At 42.0% G+C, this 27,769-nt stretch overlaps 1 protein-coding gene across 3 annotated transcripts in view; it reads right to left on the reverse strand.

Annotated features, from left to right (window-relative positions):
• pard3ba (par-3 family cell polarity regulator beta a) overlaps positions 1-27,769 on the reverse strand; it is a 190,611-nt gene that overhangs the window by 73,980 nt on the left and 88,862 nt on the right. For all 3 annotated transcript variants that reach the window (XM_005920031.3, XM_005920030.3, XM_042219931.1), the window contains 6 exons: positions 25,360-25,492; positions 24,057-24,198; positions 21,793-21,890; positions 17,207-17,251; positions 2,331-2,546; positions 1,445-1,652 (listed from right to left, as the gene is read on the reverse strand). In XM_005920031.3, coding sequence (XP_005920093.1) covers positions 1,445-1,652; positions 2,331-2,546; positions 17,207-17,251; positions 21,793-21,890; positions 24,057-24,198; positions 25,360-25,492 — 842 coding nt within the window. The remainder of the gene's footprint in view (positions 1-1,444; positions 1,653-2,330; positions 2,547-17,206; positions 17,252-21,792; positions 21,891-24,056; positions 24,199-25,359; positions 25,493-27,769) is intronic.

Here is a 27,769-nt window from a genome sequence, read left to right on the forward strand (position 1 = left end):
ATAGTCCAACTCCTCCAGCATGGCACATCAATATGTGCCATTGTCAGAAGGTTTGCTCTGTCTCCCAGCACAGTCTGTAAGCGCTGGAAAGGGCCGTAAAAGGCCCATCAGCAGGACTAGTATCTGCTTCTTTTTGCAAGGAGGAACAGGGCGAGCACTGCCAGAGCTACAAAATGACCTCCAGCAGGATGCTCGTGTGAATTTTTCTGACCAAACAATCAGAAACAGACTTCATGAGATTGGCCTGACGTCCTCTAGTCGTCCCTTTGCTCGCTGTCCAGCACCGTGGGGCCTGATTCGAATTTTCCATAGAATACCAGAATAGGCAGGTCCCTGACTGACACCCTGTGCTTTTCACAGATGAGTGCTGGTTCACCCTGAACACATGTGACAGACGTGAAAGCTGCCCGTAAGAATAAGTGATGGTCTGGGGAGATACAGACCTGTATAGACGTCAACTGAACATCTCTGGGACATTTTTGTGTCCATCCAACACCATTAGAGTCTACCAGGAGCTCCGAGATCCCCCAGTACACTATCTGCCGTGTCATTAGGACCATGCCCCTTGTCAGGCACGGATACAAGCACGCGGAGGCCATACAAACTACTGAGCACCATTTTGAGTTGCTGCAAAGAAATTGCAATGAAACTTAGTCTGCTGCATCATCTTTTCACTTTGAGTTTTGCCGTGTCTTTGAATTCAGCCCTCTGTAGGTTGATAGTTTTCATTGCCATCAAACAATGTGGCATCCTTTCACTCCTGACACATTACCCAATCCATCAGCGCAGATACCCAGCATGACTTCGTTTCATTGAGATCCGATATGTTTTCAAAGTGTTCCTTTAATTTTTTGAACAGTGTATATACAAAAGGCAGCACATTCCCCAATTTGATTGCAATGGGTTAATAAAATAAAAATGAAAAATTAATATGTCTCTGTTTAATTACTTAGAAATGTAATTAAACTTGGAAAACCAGAATAAAAGCATATTACACTGGCTCGGTTTGTGCTTCTAGGATCCATTAATGTTCCCATCAGTCGTTTATAGGACACTTATTACCACCGTGCCAATTAACATGCTTCACTCCTGCCAGGACACGCATGAAGAGATAAAGCTAATGTCAGCACCTTATTTGACTCTGGAACTGTAATTGCAGAAATACAAAATGTTTCGTTTAAAAGTGTCAGCTATTGCCTCAAGTGGAAAGAAGTTAATTTGTGAGTGCTATTCAATCCATCTGCAGTCAGCCAGCGACCAGCAACAGGGCTCATGTACATATTTAACTAATGTTTACATCCTCATTAGGTTCTATTTGTCAGAAAGTCCATGTCAAGTCATTTTTGTTGATGACGGAAGCTTTCAACTGGGGAAGCCAACAAGTTACAAACTAGTTAAACATCAATTGGGGATGTTAAGTATTCGGACCTGAAGATCTCCTTACCTTAAGATGCCAAATCCTTTCTTTTTGGTCTTCTTCTCTGTGTCCTCCACAGAATCCAGTGACTTCTTCCTCCCTTTGGTCTTCTTCTCCTTCTTCTTTCTTTCATCCTTCTTCTTCTTCTTCTTTCCATCGTCTGCATCCAGATCCTGGCGAGACGAGCTGCTGGCGGGCGTTTCGTGACCGGAGCTGTGCTCTGACATGTCGTCGTCTGATGAGGGAAAACAATTCCCACGAATAGGATAGGTTGGATGGCAGAGGTCAGAGTAGATGCACAGACAACAATGGAATATGTACTCATAGATATAGCTCCGAGCATTACAGGCAGCCTTTGTTCTTATGCAAGCCCCTCAGGTGTAGCAAGATACCAGGAACACAGATTTGAGGGTTTTTTGGGGTTTTTTTTAGTTTTATCTTTTGCAGCGTTGACTGTGTGCCTAAAAAAACCCCCTCAAATCGTAACTTTTGTCCACACTCCAGGATTTAATTTCCTCATATGTTAATCGCACACATCCCTCATCCCACACGTATGTGTGGTCACAATTTAGAGCATTAAAAATATGCTGCTGTAAGACATAAAGTTGTTCTTTCCAAATTGCTGAGTGGATAAAATCATGTAGCATTTCATTAAGGTACTTAGGCTAAGCACTGTACCTTGGCAGGCCTCTGGCTCTTTTTTGAGTGCCAGTGTGTTATAAAGCTTAAAGGATGTGCACTGGCAGCGTAGCCTCTCATTTAAATGGGTACAGTGTCTAGGAAGGAATCCCAGTCGTGCATTAACAGGGAACATTCCTTACAGTGGGCAGTTTTGTTGTGTCTGCTTCTTGTTTTTCGAAAAGATTTTTGGTAGTAGCAGTTCGACATGTCTGCTTTTCTCCTGGGGTCTTACCGTCTTCAGAAGGTCCGTCATACGACTTGTCAATGGCGATGCGGAAACTCTGGTTGCATCCCCGCCCCCGGACCATGTGCGGCCGTGGGCGATGAAAGGGCACGTGGTCTTGGATGTGACTCTGCTTCGCCTCAGACATGGCCGTCTGCAGGCTCTCCAGGGAGCTGGACTTCATGAGGCCCAGGGTGGGGCCGAGTGCTCCTCCATCTGAAGGCTCTGCGAGACAGAAAGACACTCCGCCATGACTAATTCATCCCAAAGCTAACTTCACCATTTTCCACTATTCCAGCACATAAAACAGAGGAGGAAATCCAATGAAGAGTATAAAAGAAGCCTGGCTGATGGATGGAGGATGGAGGTTTGCTTAAATTTAGAGACGCAGCCACTGCTAAATTGACACAAAGACTTTATTCAGATCACAAGCTTTTAGGATAAACTAACCCACCGCTTGCAAAACATTAAACTTGAACCCATCTCCTCAAATAATATTTCCTTATTTAAAGAGCATCTGCATTAAACTTTTTAAACTCTCAGAGCTGGCTACAATTTAATTTGCCTTCAGTTTATGTAAGAATTGGTGCGGGGGCTGGGACTGCAAATTCCAGGATTTAGACGGTAATTTATCCATTAGTGTTGTTGCGTCTACAGGCAGAGTTATCATTTAGGTAATACAGAAATGGGTCTTTTGTAAGAGTTGACGCTTAATTAGCTCATTATCTATGAATCACCAGGAAACATAATCAAGCTCAGTTTGCTATTATTACACTAAAATCACTGATTATTGAACTAACAACCACAGTAACCTTATGGTTCCTCCATATACAGTACAGTAACTACTTACTACTTAATATTACTTAACACTTACTTCCAGAAAAATGCCTTTATGGGGTATGCTTTAGGCTTTTTATGTATATCAGAGACTAAATGTAAATCCTGGAGAACATTCAAATCAACTAACACATAATAAAACTTCATTGTATGGCATGAAAGTTGGGAAATATGTAATGAAACTCAGAATGCATAGACTTAAACTAACAATACATAGAAAGAAAATATATTTTTCATGAAAAGCCATAGAGTCTGAATCTACTCGAAATAAAATTCATCATTTATGAAATGTCAGCTGGGATAGGCTCTAACCCTCCACAAGTATAAACTGAATAAGCGTTTAAGAAAGATGGATGGATTGAAGGAATGCTAGGAATGGTAATTTGCAGAATTAAATTTTAATAGCTGGAATAAAAGTCTTAATTTATAGCATAAAAATCAGAACGAAAGCCGGAATATATAATAGATTGACTGTGCAGGGTGCACCCTGCCTCCTACTCAATGTCAGCTGGGATAGACTCCAGCCCAGCGCGACTAACTAAGAAAATTAGTTGGGAAAACAGATTGATTGAAGGAATGACACGGCAGCAATGGCGACTGATAGAATAAAGCCAGAATGCATCAAATGAAAGATGGAAAATGTGGACTAAAATTTAAATTCATGGCATTAAAGTCATTATTTATGGAAGGAAAAAAAAATCCTGCTCTTACAAACATTTTAAAGTCCAAATTGCATCACCTTAAAGATCATCCTCCTAAAACTTTCTCACATTATTATGCATAACCGTACATACACATGCATAAACTTGTCTGGAAACTACGCCTACCTCAAGGCCTGAAAATGTAAAAATCTCACATATACACGTGGATCAATCAGTATCAGCTCTCACACATTTTTCTGTTGACGTATAAGAGCTTTTTGGAATGAAGCTGAGAGCGGTTAAAGAGAGAAATATGAAGTCTTGTATATGAAATGTAGAGTGAAAGGTAAAGGGAGAGGAGAGCGTGAAAAACAGGCTTGACAGAAATGGGGAGAAAGTCGGAGTCCCGTATGAGCGACATAAAAGAAGGGGAGAAGAAACGATGAATGAGGTGAAACGGTACAGGCGCAGGTGAGGAGCGGTACTATGGGAACTGACAGGCTCATGCATAAGCAAGAGACAGGGGGGAATAAATGAACTGCCATCATACTGTACTCGGGGTATGGCCTCCAACTCGAGAGGAAAAAAGGGCTAGATGGAGGAGCAGGAGTGCAATGAAGGCCACAGCTGATTCAGCAAGGGGATCGGAGAGCAGGCGGGGGAGGAGGAGGAGGTAGCGGGGAAGTGCTGAAGATTTGAGGAAACACAGAGCTGTAAGGAAAAGAAGAAAAGAGTAAATGTCACTGAGAATAAAGTCAAAGACGCTTGTGACATTCAGGCTGTGGCAGGCAACTGCGGGACAGATGACCGAGAAGACGGCTGAAAAGACGCCTGCTTCCAACCCCTAAAAGCAACTAACCCACCCAGGTGATGTATCACAATAGAGCAGTGACTCTTCAAAGAAGTTACAGGCAGGTTGCAAGCAGCGTTTTCACTTTCTGAAACTCTTCTGTAGGGATGACTTTCTCGCATCATGGCACTCACTGCTTAAGACGTATTTTTTGTCATTTCAGAGGCTTCAAAGCTTCCAAGCAGAGCGGGAGGGGGTGGGAGGGTGGGGGGTGTTGGGAGTGAAACTGAAGCGGCGATGGAGTCGAAGGAGGAGGAAAAAAGTAAGCAGAGCGTTGCTGCCTTTTAAGTCCTAAATTGACTTTCTGAGAGGAAGTGGGATTTATGGGGAATAAGGGGAATAAGGGGTTATAAATAGAGAGGTGGGGGGGTGGGGGGGCGCTCAGGAATAAAACGCTCAATTTGAGAGGCAGGATTTGTGTCACAAATGTAATTACGGCTGTCCAGCTTGCAGCCTGATAGAATTAAGCTCCTTGCCAGTGCACTGCCGCCGCACTATGCAGGGAAACTGTGTGTCTGAGCGCGTGGGCGGGTGTGTATTTACCACTAAATGAGAGAATTTTGTTCCAACCCTTAAATAAAAGAAGAAGAAGAAAGTCATGATACTGACTACGTGAGATAGCGGCGAGCGTGTCCTTGACCGCCACAGATGAAATGAGCACAATTTCTTTTTTTGTGTGCATGCGTGGGGCTGCGAGTTGCACTCATTCCATGCATGTCAGGCTGTTGAGGCTGGAGGTAAATGAATAATGAGGGTTTAATAGGATGGATGAGCGGGGGAGAGGTGGCTATCATCGCCAGCTCGATCCAATGGAGGGTGAAATCAGCGTTTATCACATATCGCTGCCCGCTGTGCCAGCAGATGCTCTCACGGATCCGTTCGCATCATGTCAGCCTGATTGCCACTGATTCAAGCTGGTGCACACATTTGACAAACAGCCTAACAGCCAAAAAAAAGGAGAAAAAAAAAAAAAATTAAAAAAAAAAAAAAGAGGGCCAGGATGACAGTCGGTGCCCTTCACAGCTGCAGCACCCCTCCGCCCAAGATCAAGAGGTAATGTCACGTCTTCGCTTGGCAGCAAGCAGCAAACTTCTGGTTTTTCTTCACGATGAACTTTCTCGGCAGAGATGATGTTTAATGAAGGGTGGGATCATCAGTGCAGAGGATGAGTAATCATCATTAGATTACTCAGAAACAAACTCAAGTTTAAAAAAAAACAGTAAAAAAGAAAAAAAAAGGGGGCAATTTACAACTTGCACTTCAATAGAAAACATCCAATTATAGAACCAAATCTTTAAAAAAGGACTTTAAACAGTTTTGGAACAACAAAGTGGTCTGAATCTCTGGCAGCCGTCTCCAGAAGCAACCCGACGGCCTTCGTAATTTGCCTCAACAAAGTTTGCATCGTTCCTCCCAATGCCTGTGTGCAAAGCAGCTAATTTTCCCAGAAACGTGTGTGCGCTGCTTTTCTTATTCAAGTCATTTAACTTTGATCAGCGGGAACTGGGAACTCGCTGCCTACAACAATCCACTTCCCTTTTATTTCAGCCCGTATCCTTTACTTAGTTGAGTGGATAAAAAAAAAAAAAAGCCCAAAAAACAAAACAATGGTGTGCTTTTGCTTTCAACAATCAAACACGAGCTGTTGCTGCTGGAGGACATTTGAATCAATTTGAACCTCTCGCACGATTCCCATCACTCTGCGGCACTGGCGATTCGCACGTCCTTGAGGTTCAGAGGATGTGTCAGCAAGTTTTCTTGTTTTTTTTTTTTTAAAGGTTTGTTTGAATGATTTCGCGTTGGGTTTCTGACATTTGATGTGTGACGATTCCTGCCTACCGCACTTAAATGAACCACAAAACTAACAGTTGAAAAAAAATGTATCTAATTTCTGAAAAACAAAGCTGATATCATTAAAAGTGATGACCATAACACAAACCTAATCTACAGTGTGATTAAATTATCCAGGATGTTTTTCAGGGGAAGAATGTCAATTACACTGTTATAAAAGAAGCCTTTAAACAGTCATTTACGGTGGCAACAACGTTTGCTGTAAACATTACTTATTCATCTCGGGATTAACGAGTGACTCCTTTGAAATGCGGTACGAGAACATCCTTAAAGAAGAAAAAACTAAACAAAAAAGGGAGCTGAAACAAAGAACCTGCCAATTACCTCTGCGTAATGGTGCTTGCATTCCCCCCTAAACGCATAAACACTCCAAAGTGTCCACAAACAACATCCACTCATAAAAGCCCACGCCTGCATGCAAGCTGTAGGTGCTTACACACCAACACACGCATGCAAATATCCACCTGCGCGCATTTCTAACCCGCACGCATCCAAATGCGATGTGTATTATTGTGACTCTGCAGAGGCTGACTGCTGTTGTGTCTGTATTGAACAGACAGCAGTGAAGACTTTGCCTGGAACGTAGCCTCGGGGTCCCGCTGTGCTGACAGGCCCTGAAAGGACTAACACTGCTCCATCACGCTGCTTTGTACTTTAAAAAAAAAGGTATTTTAAAAGTGAGCGTGACACACCTGCAACCATCATTACATATTGATACAGTTTGTTCAGAAATTTGATGTCATGGAGGTCAAATCATTATCAGTAAAGGTAGGTTTTTTTGTTTTGTACAAATAAATACAAAATGTTAATTGCAACTTTTTCACAGAGTTGGGTAGTCGGAATAAAGGTGATCGGCACAAAACTCTTAATTATTCGCTCAATGAATTCAAGAATAAATGAACTTGAAAATTTCTAAATTACAGGCTGTGCAGTGAGTATTCCACACACACAATGCTGAAGCCTTGTCGCTCCGTCTTACCTACAGCACTGTGCCAAACCCCTCATTTCTTTATTTTTTGTTAGGAAAATGGGAAATAAGTGCAGTGATTTAATGAATTGTGTGCAAACACACATTGAAATGAGTTTGTACAGTTCTAACAAGCTTTAAAGTCAATATTTGGTGTGACCACCTTTATTCTCCATCACAGTCTGAACTCTGTGAGGCTTCTCATTTCTTAAAGTAAGGACATTCAAAGCTTTTCTTTAGATGTTTCTGCCTTTTGTTCTGTTCTCTGTCAAGATGATCTCTCACTGCTTCAATCGTTTCGATGTCCGGGTGTGTTTAGGATCACTGTCATGATGAAAATGAAGATGTTACCAATCTGATGGCTTCCAGATGGTACTACATGGTGGATCAAAATCTGATGGCACTTTGTTTCATTGAGAGTTCCAACAGTTTTGACAAGATCTCCAGCACCACTGGCTGAAACCAGGACACAGCCTCCACTGTGTTTTACAGGCTGTAGACACTCACTGTTGTACCTCTGTCCTGACCTCTTTTGTACATACTGACAACAAGTTGAACCAGGAATCTCAAATTTAGATTCATCCCTCCATGGCTTTCAGATCCTGTTTATCTGCTATAGATCATTTTTAAGGCGTGCCACTTCTTTTGTCCTCCTTTTGTCTAGTTTCCTCAAATTTTTTAATGACATACTGCACACCATTCAAGATGTGTCAGCTCTTTCGTTAATAGCCATAGTGAACTTCGAACGTGGTTTCTGCATTAAACACACAAGCTCTCACAACCCAAATCCCGACGCCATCGTCGTCGTCAGTTTTGAATAAATTAAAAAAAAAAATTAATTTAATGTAAGTATGCTGTATGCATTTTGTCCATTCCTGAGTTGTGAGTCTACACCAGCCATATTTCACAGCACTGTGACTTACAATTATGAATCACTCAGACTAATGTAAAATTTTCAGTTTCTTTCTTTATTGATAAACTCTGGCCAAGAGAGCCAGTGAGACAAAATCCAAAATATTGTCTTTAGTTATTAACATTTGAAATGATGAAGGTAATTGAAAATGGCACTTGAAGAGTAACACAAAATTAGCTGCCTTTCCAGAAAAACGCCAAAACTTTTCAAAAGTACTTGAGGTTTTGTGAGGGCGCAAAACCCTGTTTACTCTGTCCCTCCCAGGCTTCCAGACTTCTGACTGGCTAACATTTCAACACCGTTTGAATTTGGTATGTCCCTGACAGCGTTTGCATTTTACATGTGGACGGAGATGTTATTTTAAAAACTGCACTTTTTTTTTTAATGAAAACGCAAAACCTCAGTTTTTAAGAATTCCTGTGTACGTGTGGACGTAGCCTCAGACTTTATACCCCAAAGTCACGAGTTTTTACAGAAGTGTAAAGGTGTTGGAGTAGTTCGGGTCCAGATTAAAAGAGACAGGAACCCTCAGCATCTTACCATTTCCACTTTGGTTATTCTCTAGAATAATCATGTTTTTTAAATACACAGAATCATGTGCTTAAAGTTATGCATAAATACTATAACTGTATGCCTGAACCAGTCTGGTCAGATTAAGGGAAACTACTGCATGTCTGAAAGGGGCTTAAAGCAGATATTGTTCTAGTAACTCCATACAAGCGAGCCAACACACACACACACACACACACACACACACACACACACACACACACATCAATGGAACACTTCTGAACACCCCCCACAGCGTCTCACCAGAATCTTAACACTTACCTATCAACTGGACTACAATGTGCTCTACAGCAAGCAGCTTTGTAGCAGACTGGCAAAGAGGTTGCCACGGTTACAAGAAAGCGCCCCCTCCATCAAAACAGCTGGGGGTGGCAGTGGCTGTGTGTGTGTGTGTGTGTGTGTGTACTAGAGAGAGAGAGAGAGATGGGTGATGCTGAGTTGCCAAGGAGACACTTTAGTAAGAAAGGGGCTTGCTGCTCCTGGCCATACTGTAGTTCTTTAAATTGGGTACAGGGAACACACGCTTCAAGACACACACATGTAGGGCACAGATACACACACACACACACACACCAACACACACACACACACACACACACACACACACACACACACACACCAAACACACACACACACACACACACACACACACACACACACACACTTTTCAATCTAGTATCCAATCTCAGGATCAACCAATAAAACCTGAAGCTGTTGTTCTGGAGACCAGTAAAACAAGCCCTGACCTGCACTCTGCTATAAAAACACATGGAACCCACCGCCACACATACACTCTACACACCTGCAAAAGAAAGCCTGATCTCAATGTCGCCCTGTTCAGTGAAGGTTCTTGAATCTAATTCAACAAAAGCATTAAAAACAGGGTCACAAGACACAGAAAGATTACTTCCAGTTTTAGTAAAAGCAATTAAATTCAACAAGTTCTTAAATTACCACAGATATTTAACGATCTCATCTCTGTGAATGTTTTTAGATTTAAGCTGTTTAAACTACACAAAGTAACACACAAAGGTCTCTCATGAAAGAAGTGCTTCACACTGGATTAAATATACTGAACGTGGAGCTTTAAAAGCTTTTTTGGCGTGAAACCACAATGACACGTTAGAGGTATGAATACAAACTGTATATAAAAGATGGAAATGACATCGCCCGGTGATATGTTAGCATTTTGGTCAGCCATGGTTTTTCTTTTGTTGTTTGTTAAAAATCAAATTCAGATGAGACTGGAGTGCTAAGCTTTCAACTAAGGCTAGCAAGCTTGTTCGCAGCTTGCACGTGTCTTGTGCAAAGTAAACAACAAATAAAATACTGGAAAAATCACCAAGCTGGTGTTGATAGTTTTTGGGATGTCTGATGGTACAATTAACCCGATAGCAAACATATAATTTGTCACATACATGAATAATAAATTCTAAAAAAAAGAATCACCATCACAAACACAACTGTGAGGAAATTGTGTTATAGCATACTATAAAAATGTACTACTGCTGCGGTGCTGGGGATTTTTGTGCTTTTTTAGGTAGTCCCCAGTGGCCATTCGAGGAACTACAGTTGCCACTTGTGTCTGAAGAGTAGATACCAGTGTGTTAGCTTTTCTCTTTTCTTTCCTTTATCTGTGACATTCAGCCCGCAAACCCAGGACTTACATACAATTATAACAGAACACTATTCAAACATCAGTAACTTTCCACGTTTGAATCAACTGATCCCGCTACTTTTTTCATGGGATTTGTTGACAGAAAGATAAATACAAAACATCCCCAGCTGCATCCTTTAAAAATGAAAATGACACAGCAACTATTTTCATATCACCCGACAAACCTGACTGCCCACCAAATGACTTCATACGACTGTACAGCCAGTAAAAGTAAAATCCAATTCATGGTATGGCCTATCAAAACTCACTCCAATTAAAGAGCTGTTCAATCATTAAGCATCCATCCATTACTATCTGAATGCATTCAGCTATGTCAGAGGCAGAAAATGAAGCTGGATGGAAACATTGCTCTGGCAGTAATTGTGTTTAGTTGTTTAGATGTATGAGGGAAAGGGGACATATGGGCTGTTTGTATTTAGCCTCCACCTAGACGAATGGCTTTAATAACTGGAGAGGACTTAAAAGGCCATTTCATAATTACTGCCTACCTCTACTGGATTACTGCGACGCAGCGGGGGTGGCAGAGTATGGATGAGGGCTGGAGAGAACTCTGCGGAGTGGGACATGTGCCATTTGTAAACGCGCAGCCAGTTAAAATACTTGAGGCAATGAGGCAGAACTGAGAGGGTGCATACATTGAGACGCACACAAACATACACACCCGGCATGCTAGATTTATAAAAGACCTTTACAGACAGCCAAACTATTCACTTAACCTTAATGCAGGAGTCAGACTTCAAGACAGTCACTATGGTCCTGAGTGAATTAGCTGAGACACATTAAATATGCCGAATGACAACCAATCACAGCCTGCAACCATTCAGAATCACAGAAAACTTTATTACATTTTCACAAAGCTCGCTGAGCATGTTGTACACGTCATCAAGACAAAAGGATCCTTTGTAAAGAGTCTTAAATTATTGTGGAAAAACTTGAATTTGGCATTAAATTGAAAACAATGAAACACCTACGTAAAGTGTATGACCCAGATCCAAAACACAGTCAACCCACACACACACAAACAAACAAACAGAACTCCAGCACTGGCAGCCTTATGCCAGCGGGGCCCTAAACGGTGTAAAAGATCGATACATCCACTGGGATTCCACCCATAGGTTTTGGACTTAATGTTAGCATTTTGGCTGCCCCCATGTTGATTTTTAGTACCAGGAAGTGACCTTAAAGACTGAAGCACAACCCTCAGGGACAGCAAGCCGTAATAATCCACTAAAAATGCTTCAAATGCACCAAAATAACACAGATAGTGTAAGTGCCAGTTTTATGATTTCAAGTAGTGGTTTCATTTCAATTCATTTTAATTTATAAAGCGCCAAATGACATTGTATTTTATATTGTAAGGGAAATAGACTAAGTAATACAGAGAAAACCCACACGACCCCTTATGAGCGCACACATTTGGTGAGAGCGGGAAGGAAGAACTCCCTTTTATAAGGAGGAAACCTCTGGCAGAACCAGGCAGCCATCTGCCACAACAGAATGGAGTTAAAGGGTGGGAGAAAGGTCTAGCAGATCCCAACTGGTTCTAGCTGCCTGTGTTGGGACACCTGTCACTCAACTTGGCCACACCCCTAACACTTTTATTTAGTTAATTTTTAAAGGGGAAAGTATCCATAGAGGCCAAAAGAGTATTTTCTACCACATTGTAAATATGCTGGAAGTACCTATTAGCCTTTTTCTATTACTTTGTAAAAACAGTTTTAAGCTAAACTGCTACAAAAAGTGCTTCAATAATCAAGGAAAAGGCATGGGTGTTGGGGTGGGAGGGGCTTGTGTAAATTTTTCTATTTAAATGCCAGTTTCTTACAGTCTGACACAAGATTAAACATAAACACATCGCTGCTGTAACCCAAACCTGATTTAAACTGAGCCATTATCAATCTCAAGGTCAGCTCTTTGTTCAACTCTGGAGAGCTCGGACCCTTTCCCGGAAGACACAGAGAAACAACCCCCTCGTCCACTGGGAAAAGCCCCAACATATAAGGCAGAAAGTCCAAGGGATACAAAACACCCACCCCTGCCTGCCGCCTCTCACAGAGGGAAACTCCAGACTGGAACAGAGTCCATCCTGTCTGCAGGAGACTGGTTCCAGAGCCCGAATATACTCTCACGCTAGTTCACCTGACATTCCATATCCGCATAGATAGCCTCACCAGCCGGGGATCAAACCGCCAGTGCCCCCGCCCTTGATGGCCACCAGACACACATTAGACCTGAAGGCTACCAGTGTGGCTCCGATCTGTAGCTCGCTCTGTGGAAGCGTTTAAGGTTGTGCAACAGCTCAGTTGAACCAGTGGAGTCTTTAAGTGAGGACAGCACAAACCATTAAACCTTCCTTTTTTGGCCACACAAACACTATCTGAGCGCCTGACCTACTGACTAGATTTACCACCTGGCGACCTTTTTGTCTTCAAAAATAAAGTTGAAAGGTAGCCCTTTTACTACACCAAAAAACGTCCAGCGCAGGTCACCGATGTGCCGGCCTTTCAGGAATTCATCCAAATCAAATAGGATCAATGGACTGAGGCCTGAGGTGCAGAAGACGAAGCACCAACTTGAAGAGGATAGTGGTCAAGTTTAAAGAAAGAAGAGTTTGTTTAGTTTTTTCCCCAAAGGCAGAGTTGCGGGAGCGCATACAAACAGTCCTTATGATATAGCAAGTAAAAGAAGGAAAGAGAGCACAAACAGCAGAAAAAAAGCTGAATTACACAGCGCCCAAACAAATACTGTCAGGGGGGAAAAAGCAAAGGCTTCAGCGCTGGCAGGATGCTGGCTAGCTTTCTGATGCCTCATTGTGCAGGAAAGAAACAACAGGGACTAATGGGCACACAGAGTGATCTCACTGGTGGCACTGCTGCAGGGTTAGCTGTTAGCCATTTAGCTCTAAACATCCAAACAACAACGAATGAGTCTGAGTGAGGGTTTTCAAGGTGATCGTTTAAAGCAAAACAAAAACAATACACACTTAGAGAAGCTTGGAAAAGGCAGAAAAAGCATACAAAATTACTGCAAAAGTGAGCGGAGGTACAGTGCTGCTGGGCTGGATGAGATCCCAGGTGTGTTGTAAGGGGTAAAGTAGCCTGCTGCCAGGGAGACACTCTAAGGAAGAGAAATAAAGGGATGAATGGAGCGATATCTGTCCAGCACTGCTGGGAGTGTCTTGGTGGGGTGTTCACATGCACGTACACGCAAACACAACACACACCGAGACGACTGGGTCTGAGTCGGTAGAGGAAACTCCAAGACTGGAGCATGTTCAGCATAATCACATGAAGCTGGAACAGATACAGCTGCAGCTGAGCGAGGAAAGAGACAGCGGGAGAGGGAGAACCACAGATTACAGAAGGCGAGTTACTAAAAAAAGGATCAGCCTGTTGAGAGAAAGGGAATGAAATTGATCGTGAAGAGAGAAAGAGGGAAAGAAAGGCGGAGAGAGAGAGAGAGAGAAGGAGATGAAGTTTTGGGATTGAGAGCAGACTAAAAATGGGGATGAGTCTGGTGACAAAGAGCGAGAAAAAGGCGATTGGGAAGAAGTAGGAAAGGACGAGTGGTTGCAAAGATGAAAGCGGAAAAAAAGAAAGAAATGAGACTTAAAGCTCTGAAGATTGAGACTCGAACGACTGGAGAATCAAGACAGAGAGAGAGAGAGAGAGAGGGGACAGCTTGAGTAAGTGACAGAGAGAAAGATGGAGAGAGAGGAAAGAAAGAGTTAGAGGAGTGAAACGCACCTCGCGGCAGCTTCAGCCAGAGAGAAAGAGGGTTTTAGCCAGATTAAAGAAGCCAGGCAGGCCTCTTAAGACCATCCGCCTAATGAAATATGTCAAAGCTCATAAAGAAACACCGAGGCCATTTAGGAAGGAGGGGTGGGTTGAGATATGGAGCAGGAAGCTGGGCAAAATACTCTGCATCAGCAAAAATGAAAAACACGCAAAAGCCCTGTCAATACGCACTAGCTAAGACGTCAACTGGAGGGGGGATGAAGAAAAAAAACCACAAGAAGAAAGGAATGCAGCAGAGAAGAAATGGATCGCTTTATCTATCATGTGTGCTTAGAAATGCCTGGAAAATGTGAGCAGGAGAGGACAGGGTGGGGGGAGTGGGTGGCAGGGTGGGGTGGGTATCAGACAGAAGAAGAGGAGGGCGGAGGTGAAGCCACTTGTGGGAATGCTGAGTGTGGGGGATTTGAGGTCAGCAACGATGCTCGGGCCATTTGTATTCTGCCAGGCAACAGGCTTAGCTGGCTGTTGCAGGTGGATTTTAGAGATCGGTGTGTGTGAGAGAGCAGGAACAGAAGGAGCAACGAGGCCAGATGTCTCCCAACATCATAACTTAAATGCTGGTTTTCTTATACGGGGCCTTGCTGTCATATTAAAGACATTAAATCTAAATGCGATACAAATCACTGCTGAGCTCTACAATTAAAATCCTGACGTCTGCAGCCGAGCTGGAGTCACGACGCTCTGTGAGCAACATTTGATTTCTGTTCATCCTTCAGCTGTGCAGATCAACCACAGAGGGTCTGCCAGTCGGCCACTGAGAAGAAATGCTGAAGCTGTTAGATCTAACAAAGCAGAAATTTACCAGTAGTGATCAGAAAAAGCTCCAGTAACACTGCACCTAATCTTTCCTGTCATTATTGTTAGAATGCCACAGACTCCCAGGAAGTAAAAAAATTCCGTGTTCAAAATCAAACACCACTCGAGGCTCATGCTGTGGGTGTTAACGTAGTGCTTTAATGGCGCACTAATGGAGACCTCTGATGTCGTCATCCATGCTTCAATTTCCAGTCGCCTCTGCTCTGGATCCTCACACGTTCTGGCTCACCTGCTTTACCAAATTCACCACGGACCTGAAACTGGCACAGAAAGCAAATATCTCTGGCTACAAGCCAGAGAGCAGACAGCAGTCTCCATGTTTAGGTAACAAGCATGAGCGGAAGCAACCTCATCATTTTCTTTGACATCGACGGCATTTGGACACCCTGGATTTATCCTCCGGGGTCAGACTGTCAGCGCCAAGTTTTACTGTAATGTCGCGAGCCATCAGACAGGTTTGCTGAAAAGATATGAACTACTACAAAAAAGTGTTTTTAAAATCACGTGTGGATGAACTTTTGATTGCATCTCAAATATTAATTTTTCTCCTCTTGCCGTGCCACATCTATATCTGCACGTTATATTCAATTGAGCATGTCAATCAGTGTATTGCAGGTATGTATTGCAAAAGCACAAGCTGTTGTTTTTGCAGACAGAAATATAAAAAACCATAAACCATCAAAAGAAAAGCCTTCTAGAAACTGGAGTCCTGAGAAAGGAGATCAATGAGTCTGCAAGGTATGTAGAGCCTAAAGTCAGGAATTTCACCATCACAAAGGAAGCTCTCATTATAGCCGGCTAGACCACCACGGTGAATCCATGATGAACATAAAACCTGATACAAGGAGTTCACTACGACCAACACTTCACATTTAGTATCAAGGAGTCTCCAAAGGAGTCTCTTTTTACTCTAAGATCTCTCGTATGTAATGAGCAATCAGTTTTAAGAGGCCTCCCACTCTGCAGCATAAACTGCTACACACACACCTCCAACCAGACACTCTACAAACATGGCTGAGTCCTACAAGTGCAACTGCTACAATGATTTGCACAAACATGGCACAGACCAAAACATTTGTTGATTTCTCTTCTAAAAATGAGTCCACGATCAATTGTAACACATCATTTGTCCTCTATAGGGTGCTTTCTCATATTGGAAGAACAAAAAGATATTGTGAGAACACAAATATGCCACATGCACTGGCAATACCGATTACCCACCCATGACTGGACACCACCTGAACTTCCATGTTTAGTAACCCCAGTATTTGGAATTGACCACGTCCTTCTTTCTATATGAAGAGCTGACAGACGAGAGACTGTTCACCAAACTGCAGGCCATCAAACACCCACTGTTTGACTTCCTGATAAAGGCTTGGACAGTGAAAATGATTGGAGGTTGGACACAAAGGGACTTTGAGTTCGTTGATGTTTTAGCTTATATTATATATCCTCTTCTCCTTCTCAGAAAAACAAAACAAACAAAAACCAAACACTGATTACTTCACATACATCACTTTGAACCACCACTGCACCGTGTCGTCTGTAAGCAGAAAAAAAAGTCTTCTCTTTTACATTTAACCAGACTCTTCTCAAATAAAACAAAGCAGAACTGAGTGCGAACAAATAACTGGAGCAGAATTCATTGTGATGGAGTGGGGGCTGCTGTCAGCTGGGTGAGGATTGAACACCGCGGGCCTGCTGACCTGGGCGGCAATAAAGCAACACGAGCTCAGACGCTAAGTGCTGCACAACTCAACTCTGTCAGCCAGGGGAGAAAAAAAAGAAAAAGGGAGGCGGAGGGAATAAAGAATAAAGAAGAATATTTGAGAATAACAAGAATCTTCACACATACGGTTCATTTTTTTCCTGTGTGGACTTGTTGAATCGTTAAGACAAAAGACACAACAAGGGAGAGAAGTGTGGCAGATTGGTGGGTCAAAGAAAAATATATCAAACACTCACTGTTCTTCTGCCCGACCAGTGATCCCACGTTGCTTTCATCAGCCACTAGGAAAAAAGAAAGAGCCAGAGGGACACAGTAAATATCACACATTATGCAAGCAATATCTAGTACAACACAAAACAGCATGCAGGTCATTCCAGTGCCCCGTGCTGCTTCATAAATGGTTATACTGGAGCCTACTGGTGCTGGCATATGTTGTAAATGACTCCCGGCGTAAGATGGAAGAGGACGAGCGAGAGGCAAAATGACACAGACTGAAGGAGGAAATGAAAAGGTGGCAGAAATATAAGAAAACCAGAAGAAAGCGAGATATTGTGATTGTGAGAGAAAATGAGAACAGAGAGATGAGACAATATGAGAAATAATAAAGGGACAAAGAAGACCAAGAAAAGCAGCCCTCCCACCAACACCCCACCCCCGCCCACCAACACCTAATCTAACTAGGATTGCGGTCGGCCGGCGGTCGCCACCGCAGGATACAATAATAGGTTTTCATTATCCTGCCATTTCTCTTAAATAATCCTTTTCATTTTTTATGAGGTCAATTTTCCCAACGGACAGATGAGGGTGAGAGAGCGAGCAAGAGTGAGAGCAAGGGATAACATAGGAGAGGGAACAGCAGGGAGCGAGGAAGACAGATGCAGAGACTGGGTGTGCCGGGAAAATATAACAGTAAAAAAAAAAACTTAAGAAAAAACAAACAATCAGTCAAAGTAAAGCGGAAATTGAAAAAGTGACATCTGTAGCTACCAAGACAAAGGAGCAAAAATACCTTTCTTGTCCACATGTGCCAGATAAAATAAAACTTAAATACTTTCAAAGTTTCGGGAAAAAAATATTCCAGGCCTCATGACCCTGGCAGATAATGAAAAGCTTCCCTTTCACTGTGCCGGAAAGATAAAAGTCTGCGTGGCCAGCAGCCAAGTTGGTCTCTACTGCCACAGAGGAAGGCTAAAAACGTAAGAATCTCACGTTTAACCCCAACTCTGCTAACTTAGTGTGTCACTTTATTACTGAAACATTACTATACAAAGTAAGGGTAGTTCTTGTAAAGTACGCTGACACTGAATAATACTTTGAGGATATAGACAGTGCAGTAGGTCAGTGGAAAATGTAAAAGGGAGTAGCAGAGCCAAAGGACAAAAGTGACTGAAAGAGAGTAAATGAAGGATTGATTATGAGATGGAAAAACAGAAAGCAAAACCAGGAATTACAGGAAAGAGCGCGCGAGGGGCAGATGGTAGGACAAATAAACAGAGAAAGTAAACAAGCAGTGTAGAAGAAAACATGTATAAATGAGGAAAGAAGACTCACAAAGAGAATGAACTTGAGAGACATGATGAAACCAAAAGCTGTATATAAATGATGGACGTAGCATATGCAACATAACTCATTGGTTTATAGAGTCTGGTTTTAAAGCCTGAAGTTCAGCATCTCAGCTTTTATAACGTGAGCGATGGATCTGACTGTCAATAATCAATCATCATCCACAATCAGCAGATTTTCAGCGATCTCAGTCTGGACCGGTGACTGACCATTAAGCCTTCCATGGAAGAGCACAACTGTAAGCTGTGGGGGACTACTACAAAAATATTTGTAACAACAAATCCAATCATACGCTCAAATGACCCTCACCCACTTCTACATGGATATTTTAAAGAAGCTAACAAAGACAAAGCAGCTAAAGCTAACACTGTCCAGGGCTAGCCACAAGCTAGCAGCCTCGGTATGAGCAAAGGATCAAAGCAGTTATGAGGAAAATTATGAAGATGAGTAAAAAAGTGAAAAGGGTTGATGTTCTGTTATCTGGTGAAATTATAAACATGCTAGAAAATTTCTGAAATGCCTGACATTTATTTTATTCAATAAACTAGCTGCATCTGCTTCTGCTTGGTCAGGTAAAATATGTCAGGTAAAGGTGCGTGGATAATAACCCATCATCAGTTAATGATTTGCACTTCTTCCCAGTAGCACAGCACTCCTTTAATCAAATCAAATCAAATCACTTTTATTGTCACATCGCATGTGCAGGCACACTGGCACAGCACATGCGAGTGAAATTCTTGTGTGCGAGCCCACAAGCAACAGAAATGTGCAAACACAACAACACACACTTTATTGTTTAAGGGAGGGAAGACGTACTGTAGCTTGAGGACAATTGCAAGGTTTAAAATTTTATTGTAAAAATAAAACAGCATTTTACAAAAAGTGAGTTTTTTGTTTGCATATGCTGCCAGTTCTAAGGATGACAGTGCATCTCTATTTATTTCTTATTTATGTCTCTAAATAAGTTCAGAATTTACAAAAACACTACCACGCTGTATTAAATCAGAGTTGAAAACAGCAATTAAGACTATTAACACATCAGGAAAGCGTCTACTGAGATCATTAATGAAAGTTGGGGTAATCTCCACATAGACTTCTATATAATCTGACTCTGTTTTACAAGTAGAGGAGTCAACCTTTGCTGTGAATTAGGACGAATGTGGGTTAAAGGCTCTCCTGCATGAGCTTCATTTTGGTTTTTGCCTCTGACAGTTAAAAATTCTGTGTGCCTTGTTTGATTTTAACCTTTTCTCGTTTATGCATATGGTCTTCCATTAAAATCCCTGCTAATTATTTCATTGCTTTAATTTCTGTGTCACTGCCAGCTCTTTAAAAATAGACCAATTGATTAAGGATAAAGGTCCAACTTTTGCTAGTGCTCATGATCAATAAGACATACTGTAGGCGATGTAGTGTTTCTGCTATGGGTGGTTTAAAGGGTTAGATACTCAGCAGGATACTCCCACAATGCCCAGGTGTTGCCTGGAAAATGACTCTTAACGAAAGATAACTTTTGGTTAAATCACTCACACTTCTTTAAACATTTTACAGAGTCATTGCACATGATATCACTTAGACTGCAAATGGCGGTATAGACGGTGTAGTCCTAAAAGGTCTGATGTTTCCATGCACTTTAAGCATCTTAAAGCCAATCCATACAGACTACTTTCCAAAGCAGACTAGAGCTTTTCAGGCTGATAAAGGCATTAGTGGGAGGAAAGAAACTGACTGGAAGAGACTTACTGTGAGATTTGCCTCAAAAAAAACAAAAAAAACATATTTTACCTTTTATAGCTGAAAGCAAAAATATTCTTTCTGGCATTTTTGGGCATTTGTGGAACAGTAGAAAAAGACTGATTCATGATTCTGTGATCCACTGGAACAAACCCACGCCGCTTGTCAGAAAATTCAAAGTTTGGCGCAGCTGTCGAGTTAGCGATCCCACAATTCATATCAGCATTTGCAGGCTGAGGATTTCTGTGTGTGAGTGAAAGCTCTGAGTCAACACAGTATTTGCTGAGGCATCAAGGGTCAATAAAAGCAGCTCACCTCTTTCTGTCAAGTGGTGTTTAATAAAAGCTAACCTGCTCTAAGGTGCTGCTGAAGCTCAGGTACGCGTGACTATACAGACTGACATGTGGGAAACTCTCCTGGGGAGAAAAAAATGTCTCTTTAACAACAAATCGTACAGACAGGGCTGGCATCTGAGGTCTGCCGCACACTCAGAGACACACAAAGCTCTGCTAACTACCTTATTTCAGCCCTGAGCACTTTGGAGAGGGAAGGGATGAATAGACGTGGAATGATAACACAGAAAAAGAAAAAAAACAGATTGAAATGGAGGATGGCCAGAGATGGAGATAGAAGCCAGAGAGCGGAGACAGATAGAGGTGGGTATTGGAGTGGGTCCTCAGTGGGATAGAGCACAGCGTGCGTGTGTATGCGTGTGTGTCTGAGTGCGCGCGGCCGTGTGTGCAGACCACCCTTGTCCGTAATGAAAGCCAATCAGCTTGGGTGGCAGAGGCGTGTGCTGCAGGAAGAAAGCCAATCCACTGAACCTAATGAACCGGGATTGGAAATCAGAGAGAGGCAGAGAAGAAAGGAGAGAGGCACGGAGGAGAGCGAGAGCAATGAACTCATCGCCTTGCAGTAAGGAAACAAAGTGTTGAAAAGAAAAAGGAGATAAACAAAGATGAAGGGAATGGAAGGGAAAAAAAACAAGATCTTATCCAAGAAGATGCAAGCACAACAAGAAAAGTAAAGAAAAATATCAAAAAAAAGGAGGAGAAAAAGAGAGGGGAGAGAATGAGGGGTCAACTCGGGTTAATATGAGGAAATCAGCCTCTGCGTTCTCGCCTTCCACACACAGCAAGCTATGAGATTGGAAACCTCGGCCTCTTCGTTCACACACAAATACAAAGGACGCACGGAAAGACACGCACACACCAGAAGCTGTGTTCGTGGAGCTTGCTGGAAAGCCCCTGGGGTTTATAAGTTCACGGGGTCAAATCCCCTTAGGCGGAGGATAATAGCAGAGGGCTACATATCACAACAAAGAAATGCACTGATAAGACGCGTGTGATCGCTGCCGAGATTGTGCGTGTGTCTGTTTCTAGGCTGAGTCCATGATTAGAAGAGGATTTTGGGCTGTTTGTGATGGTTGGCACAACAATGTGGTTCGTGCAGCGTTTTTGCCTCAGAAAATGTACAAACACGAGAGATTTTCTCACTGATGAGGAGGTGAGGGAGTGAAGCTTACCCATGTCCATGCTCTTGGACGCTCTGTTGCGAGGTACGTTGTCCTTAGCATTTTCTGCGTAGAAAGCTTGAGCGGCGCGGGACACCTTCTGAATCTCACTGCAAAACAACAATCAATCGGTTAATCGAGTCAAGTTCGAGCTTGTGCCCTGGCACAAAAACAACGAGTCGTAGTAAACAAAATTTGAGAATCAAACTCCTGTCCAGATGGCATGATTCAATAAAACACCAGCACGCGCCGTCTCCATTCAACTTAAAGGGAAACTACTATATTGATGCCAGACACTTCAGTGGGATAACGTAAACATGCACTGTAGCCTTTTAGAGCCAACGAATCACAATCACGCTGACCAGATTTACTTGGATTGACAGATTTGTTCGATTTATTTGACCTTTCATATGATGAAGCAGCACTGAGAGTGATGATTTACAGAGTTCCCACGCTTATATGTGCATTATATTCAGTTCTATTCATATAGCGCCTAATCACAACAGTTGCCTTACATTGAAAGTGAGAGAAAACACCAACAATCAGATGTCCTTTGGCCAAACACTTGGCGACAGAGGGAAGGAAAAACTCCCTTTTAACAGGAAGAAACCCCGGTGCAGAAGGAAGCTTAGGGAGGGGCAGAATTTACACAGTGATAGTATTGTGTTATATAACCCTGGGGGTACATGAGCTTCAGTGATTGAATGAAATATATGTCATAATGGATATTTACGGTATTTATGGGGTATTTATTCATAACACTTTGTATCTCTGTGCTTTGAAAAATGCTCTACGTATAAAGTTATAAATATTATCATCATCATCATTACAGGAAGGCCCAGCAACCTTTTCCTGTGATGTGCCAGTGCTAACAAATGCACAACTATGCCCAAATTATTATATGATCATTATGGAAAAACACTATTTTAATAACAAGTAAACTGTTATTGAGTAATCACTGCTCGGTTCCTGCCACATCTTATTTGGGCGAAGTTCAGACTTGGTAACTCCAAAACGTGACATTTTCTTCATTGACATCCGTTCCCTGGGTTGTTTTCTTGTTTGTCACCAGAACACAGCTAAACTTCAGGTCACGGTGTGCAGGCCTGCTCTTATTCTTCTTTCCACAAATCATGATGCTCCCTTCACCATCCATGCTTTCAAGCAGGCACGACCTTTTAGTGTTTTTAGCATGCAGGGACATTTTTTGTCACATTTGTCCAAAGAATGGTGAAAACTGTGAAGCATCCAGGCGTGCTACAAAATATCTTTGGAGAATTGTGACTGCTTTCAATTTACATTCATTTATTTATTAAGTGTTATTCTTATATTGTTTACATACTATAAGATTTTAGGAAGTTGGGTACATTTTTGCAGGTACTTTAATATTATGTGTGTGTTCTTCTTCACCTCGGTGTGATTTTTGCAGGACATCCACTCTGAGTAACCCGACTCTTAAATTACCGTTACCATGCTTTCATTGCTTTGTCTAGCTCCATATATCTTCCTGATGCTATGCTAAAGTCCTGTAGCAATCTGGGTAGCACTTTCTAGATCGCTGTTTACAGAGAGGGGCAATCCTACTGGACGGCCTTACATTAGGTTTTCATTTTAGTTTAGTCGGATGGAATTTTTATATGATGATCAGACCACCTCTTTTTAATCCAAAACACAAAAATCAATATTTGATTTGAGGCTCAACACTGCCCCAAAACAAAGGGGCGATCTACTTATGCAATCGAGTGCTTTATCTAGAGCGTCAAATCAAAACTTATGTCTACATCCACCGAATATAGAAAAGCATGGGGGGGGAGAGATCCCTTTTTTGTTTTTCAAAGGCCCTGACAGCCTGCTGACAGAACATCTCCTTAGCAGGTAATCCTAATGAAGCAGGTAGGAAATTGGCGTTTCACATAAATTTCCTGTGTTTCTGTTCTCAGTGTGTCAGCCAACTGTACAGCAGGATACTAACAGAAATATCACAGCTCTTTCTGAGCCCATGAACTCCTACAGAATTTATTCCATTATGCTATCAGCATATAATTGGTTTTGCGTGATGCAAATAGGCTACTGCAATTAGACAATCTAGTCTAAATAATGCATATTCACAATGTAATATTTAATGTAATGGCTCTACTTTATCTCATAACACAGAGGGCCATATTAAGAGCGCCATTAGAACATAATAACTCTGTAAGCCTATGTGTGGAGTTTAATAGAGGGTTGATTATGAAGTGTTCTATGCAGTGTGTGTGTGTTTTAATGGGGTGGGGTACCTGTTGGATGAAGGGTTTAGCAAAAACTCTCTGTTCATTTCCTCCACAGTGCCAGGGGAGGGCGGCGGGGGGAAGTCTTGCTGCTCGTCGTCGTTGCCATAGTGACCATAGCTGTCATCGGCGACCGCAGCAGGAGATGGAGCTGAGCAGAAACAAAAAAAAAAGTAAAACATTTTTTAAAAAACAACAACAACACAGATTTTGTTTATCAGGATGAATCAAAGCTTTTCTCAGGTTGTTTGTTCATAGCTTTCACTTTGATTTTTGCTGGAGACGATATCAAAAATAACCCTGCCTGAATTAACTCCAGCATCAATCCTGAACGCAACAAAAGCTTAATAAACGATGAGCGGCAGCACACAATCACGAGATCTAATTTTAGCAGCTGTATACTTCTAAATATTATCAATCAGTGGTGACAGGGCGCGTCACATATTTAATTACAGGCGCGATGAAAAATAGCGCGTCCTTCAATTGAGGATCGATACTGACGATGAAGAGCTCAGCATTACGTCAAAAATAGATGCAAACTAAAAAACAGACAACAATCGTTTGTAACTTATTTGAAACACTTCTTGCCGAATTTCCATAAACTGTAAACCCCCAGGAGTTTATCGCACTGTAAACTCTTTTGTGTTGAAATCCACCCTCGTCGTAAAACTCCACTACTGTTCCACTGTGACGGAGGGCCGACAGTGAGAAAAAACATCCCGGGCTTCCCATGGGGGTGAGGGAGTGGGAGACGAGGGAGAAAGAGATAAAGAATGAATTTAAAACAGTTTGTTAGTCCTTTTTTTCCCCTTTTCTTTAACACAACAGCACGCATGCCGCACAATACCCCGTATGCAAATCTGGCCCACTCAGGAGCTTTTTCATCAGCGTAATGATTCCAAGGTCAGATCTTTTGCACATGAAAAGCAAGCGGCGCGTTCAGAAAAACACAGTTAATGACTTCCCTTTCTCCTGCTAAAAATATGCAGGGGCGAGAGTGAGGAGGGATCCAAAGACAGAGCCGGAGAAAGATGTGACAAATTTGTAATGCGGTGCTATAAAATGCTCAGGGTGGCTGCTACAGTGACCTAAAAAACACTATGGTATCAGGAGCCTTGGCTGGATGTCACGCTGTGCAGTGATGGCAAATACACACACACACGTAAATAAGCTGACGCGAATACACACACACAAACAAACATACTGTGTGTACATACTCAGCTGCAGATAAGGGGAGTACACAAACACTCTAAGCCTAATGTTGACTATCTGACAGTTCAAATGGACAAACAGCGTGCAGTTGTGTGCTCACCACTTCCAGATTTGCTGTGTGTGTAGTTGTTCGGCGTAGCTGGAGTGTGACTCGCACCATTCATGGTGGACTCAGTGTTCGGAGCTCTGGTGGGTCCTGAAGGTCTCTGGTATGAATCGTGGCTTCGAAGGTCCTGTCAGCAAAGAGGGAGCAGAAGAGAAACTCTGAAAATGGTTGTCAGGTTTCAGATGCAAGAAAATGTGTTTCTATTATTTCGCAGTAATGAATGAGTCTCTTTTATTTCACTTTTACCACATTTTTAGATATCACTGCTACATAATACTAGCACCAGATTCCAAAGTACACAAGCATCCAATTTATAGCCCGTTAACTGAATCCTGCTTTCAAAGCTATACTGTCTTTGTGTTTTGGCATGCTGGAGGCATGCTCTTGAAGACGTACACGTTTTTGTCTACTGGTGTCAAACCAGTAAAGTAGTCTGGTTCGTTCGGTCAAAAGGACAATAATAAATTGTCGATCTTTAATCTTAAATGTCACCACAATGTGGGGAAGAGGCTCCAGGACAGATTTATCAGCTTGAGCACATCGTAAGGGGCAGTTGTGAAACAAAAGTGCAAACGACCAGCAAAATGCACAATGATCTGATCCCTCCAACCACTTCCTGATATGAACGTAACCACCAATCGTGGTGTAAACGTTAACAAGAACCGATGTGCAACGAGTATGTACCAGGAAAATATGTAACCAGTGCTTGATGTGCGGTCCTTAGCTTGTCCTGCATCCTTCTGCAAGTCGAAACAGAGGCAATATATTTGCTAGAGAAATCTAGCACTAGACTGTCAACAAACATTTATTTATTTAACAACTGCAAACAGCTGTTGTGACCAACTGGTCAGCCCACAGTTGAGAGTTCAACACCCTCAACCTCGGTATGTCTTGTGAAGACAGTACGGCGTCTCAGGTCTTCTGCTAAGTGCTTTACATCATATTTGTCTGAACAACCCTTTTCTGTGCCTGCTTATAAGTACAGGTCTTTTCCACTTCTCTTACCTATGGTGTGCCACAAGGCTCTGTTTCGAAGCCCTTAGTGATTCTGTTATATCTGCTCCATCTGCAGCACTTTCTGAGAACTTTTCAGGACATTTGTTATCACAGCGACACATTTAGTTATACATCTCCATTAAGTCTCAAGGTGTTTCTAAGCTACAGATCTTGCAGAGGTGCTTTGACTCTATTAAAAGGATGGGTGACATTATTTTCCAACTTAATAAAGAAAAAACAGAAGTCCTCGTTTGTGCCCCCGACAGATTTATGTCTAAGGTAATGGAAACTCTCGATGGCTTTGCCATATTTGCCAAATCTTTTTCCTGTGGAGTAACCCGACTTTTACTTTGGAAGTTCATATCTCAGGTTTGCTCTTGCTTTTAATCAGTTATGAAATATTGCCATGTTAACTCATATCGAGTTACACTCTGAACTGAAATTGTTATTCATGCATTTTTCATCACATCTGGATTATTGCAATTAATTGTTCACTTATCTAAGCAAACACTCAGTGCAACATTTGCAGGTTGTTCAGAATACGGCTGCTCAGTGACTCACGTCACGTTGTTTTTGACCAAACCGGCTGGTCCAATTTAAATTTCTAATCTTCTCAACTTGATGCGAAATCCACACAAAGAAATGGATACTGTGACCATTAAGAGATGTGGAAACTCAGATGTCCTAAATGATCCCTCTCTCTCGCCTATCTATATATATATCTATATATCTATCTATCTATCTCTATCTATCTATATCTCTCTATATATATATATGCCACTCTTTGTTATCTATATATAGATATATATATCTATATATAGATAAAAAAAGACTGGATAATTTTCATGAAGGAAATCCTACAAATGAAAAATCAAATGTGAATTTTCCCGAGCCAAGAGCAATTGCAGTCAAGTCCAAGTCAACAGCAAAAAGGGCGGATTTGCAATAATCTTCTTGCAGTTCACTCACTTCTTGCAACTAATGGATTACAATTCAGCTCAGATGGTAATACTAGATCAGGGCTCGGAGGAAATGTGAATAGACTAAAACAATCCTCTGAGGATCAGATGTGCAGTGGAGTTTAAAAAACAAAAAAAAGAATTCTGGTTGATCAAAAGTGAGGAAGAAATATGTCACTGATGGAGACTCAGCTGTGACCAGGTCCCTCATCAGCTAATGTTTTCTGAAGTATTTCCTAACTTTGATACAGAAGATGGTAGCTTCGCTAACAAAATTAGCAAACATACACATTTAGATGCACTTCTGGGAGTCCTTATTAGAAAAAATGAGTAACTGCAGTGGGAAATCATGTGATACCGTTCATGGGTACACTGAAAACACAATAATTAAGATAATCCCGAAAGTGCTGACAGGCACATTATAAAACAGCCATCCAGAACTACAAAGG

Source organism: Haplochromis burtoni, unplaced genomic scaffold, assembly GCF_018398535.1.
Source record: "Haplochromis burtoni strain Fernald_Lab_line unplaced genomic scaffold, NCSU_Asbu1 Contig_40, whole genome shotgun sequence".
Taxonomy (NCBI): Eukaryota; Metazoa; Chordata; class Actinopteri; order Cichliformes; family Cichlidae; genus Haplochromis; species Haplochromis burtoni.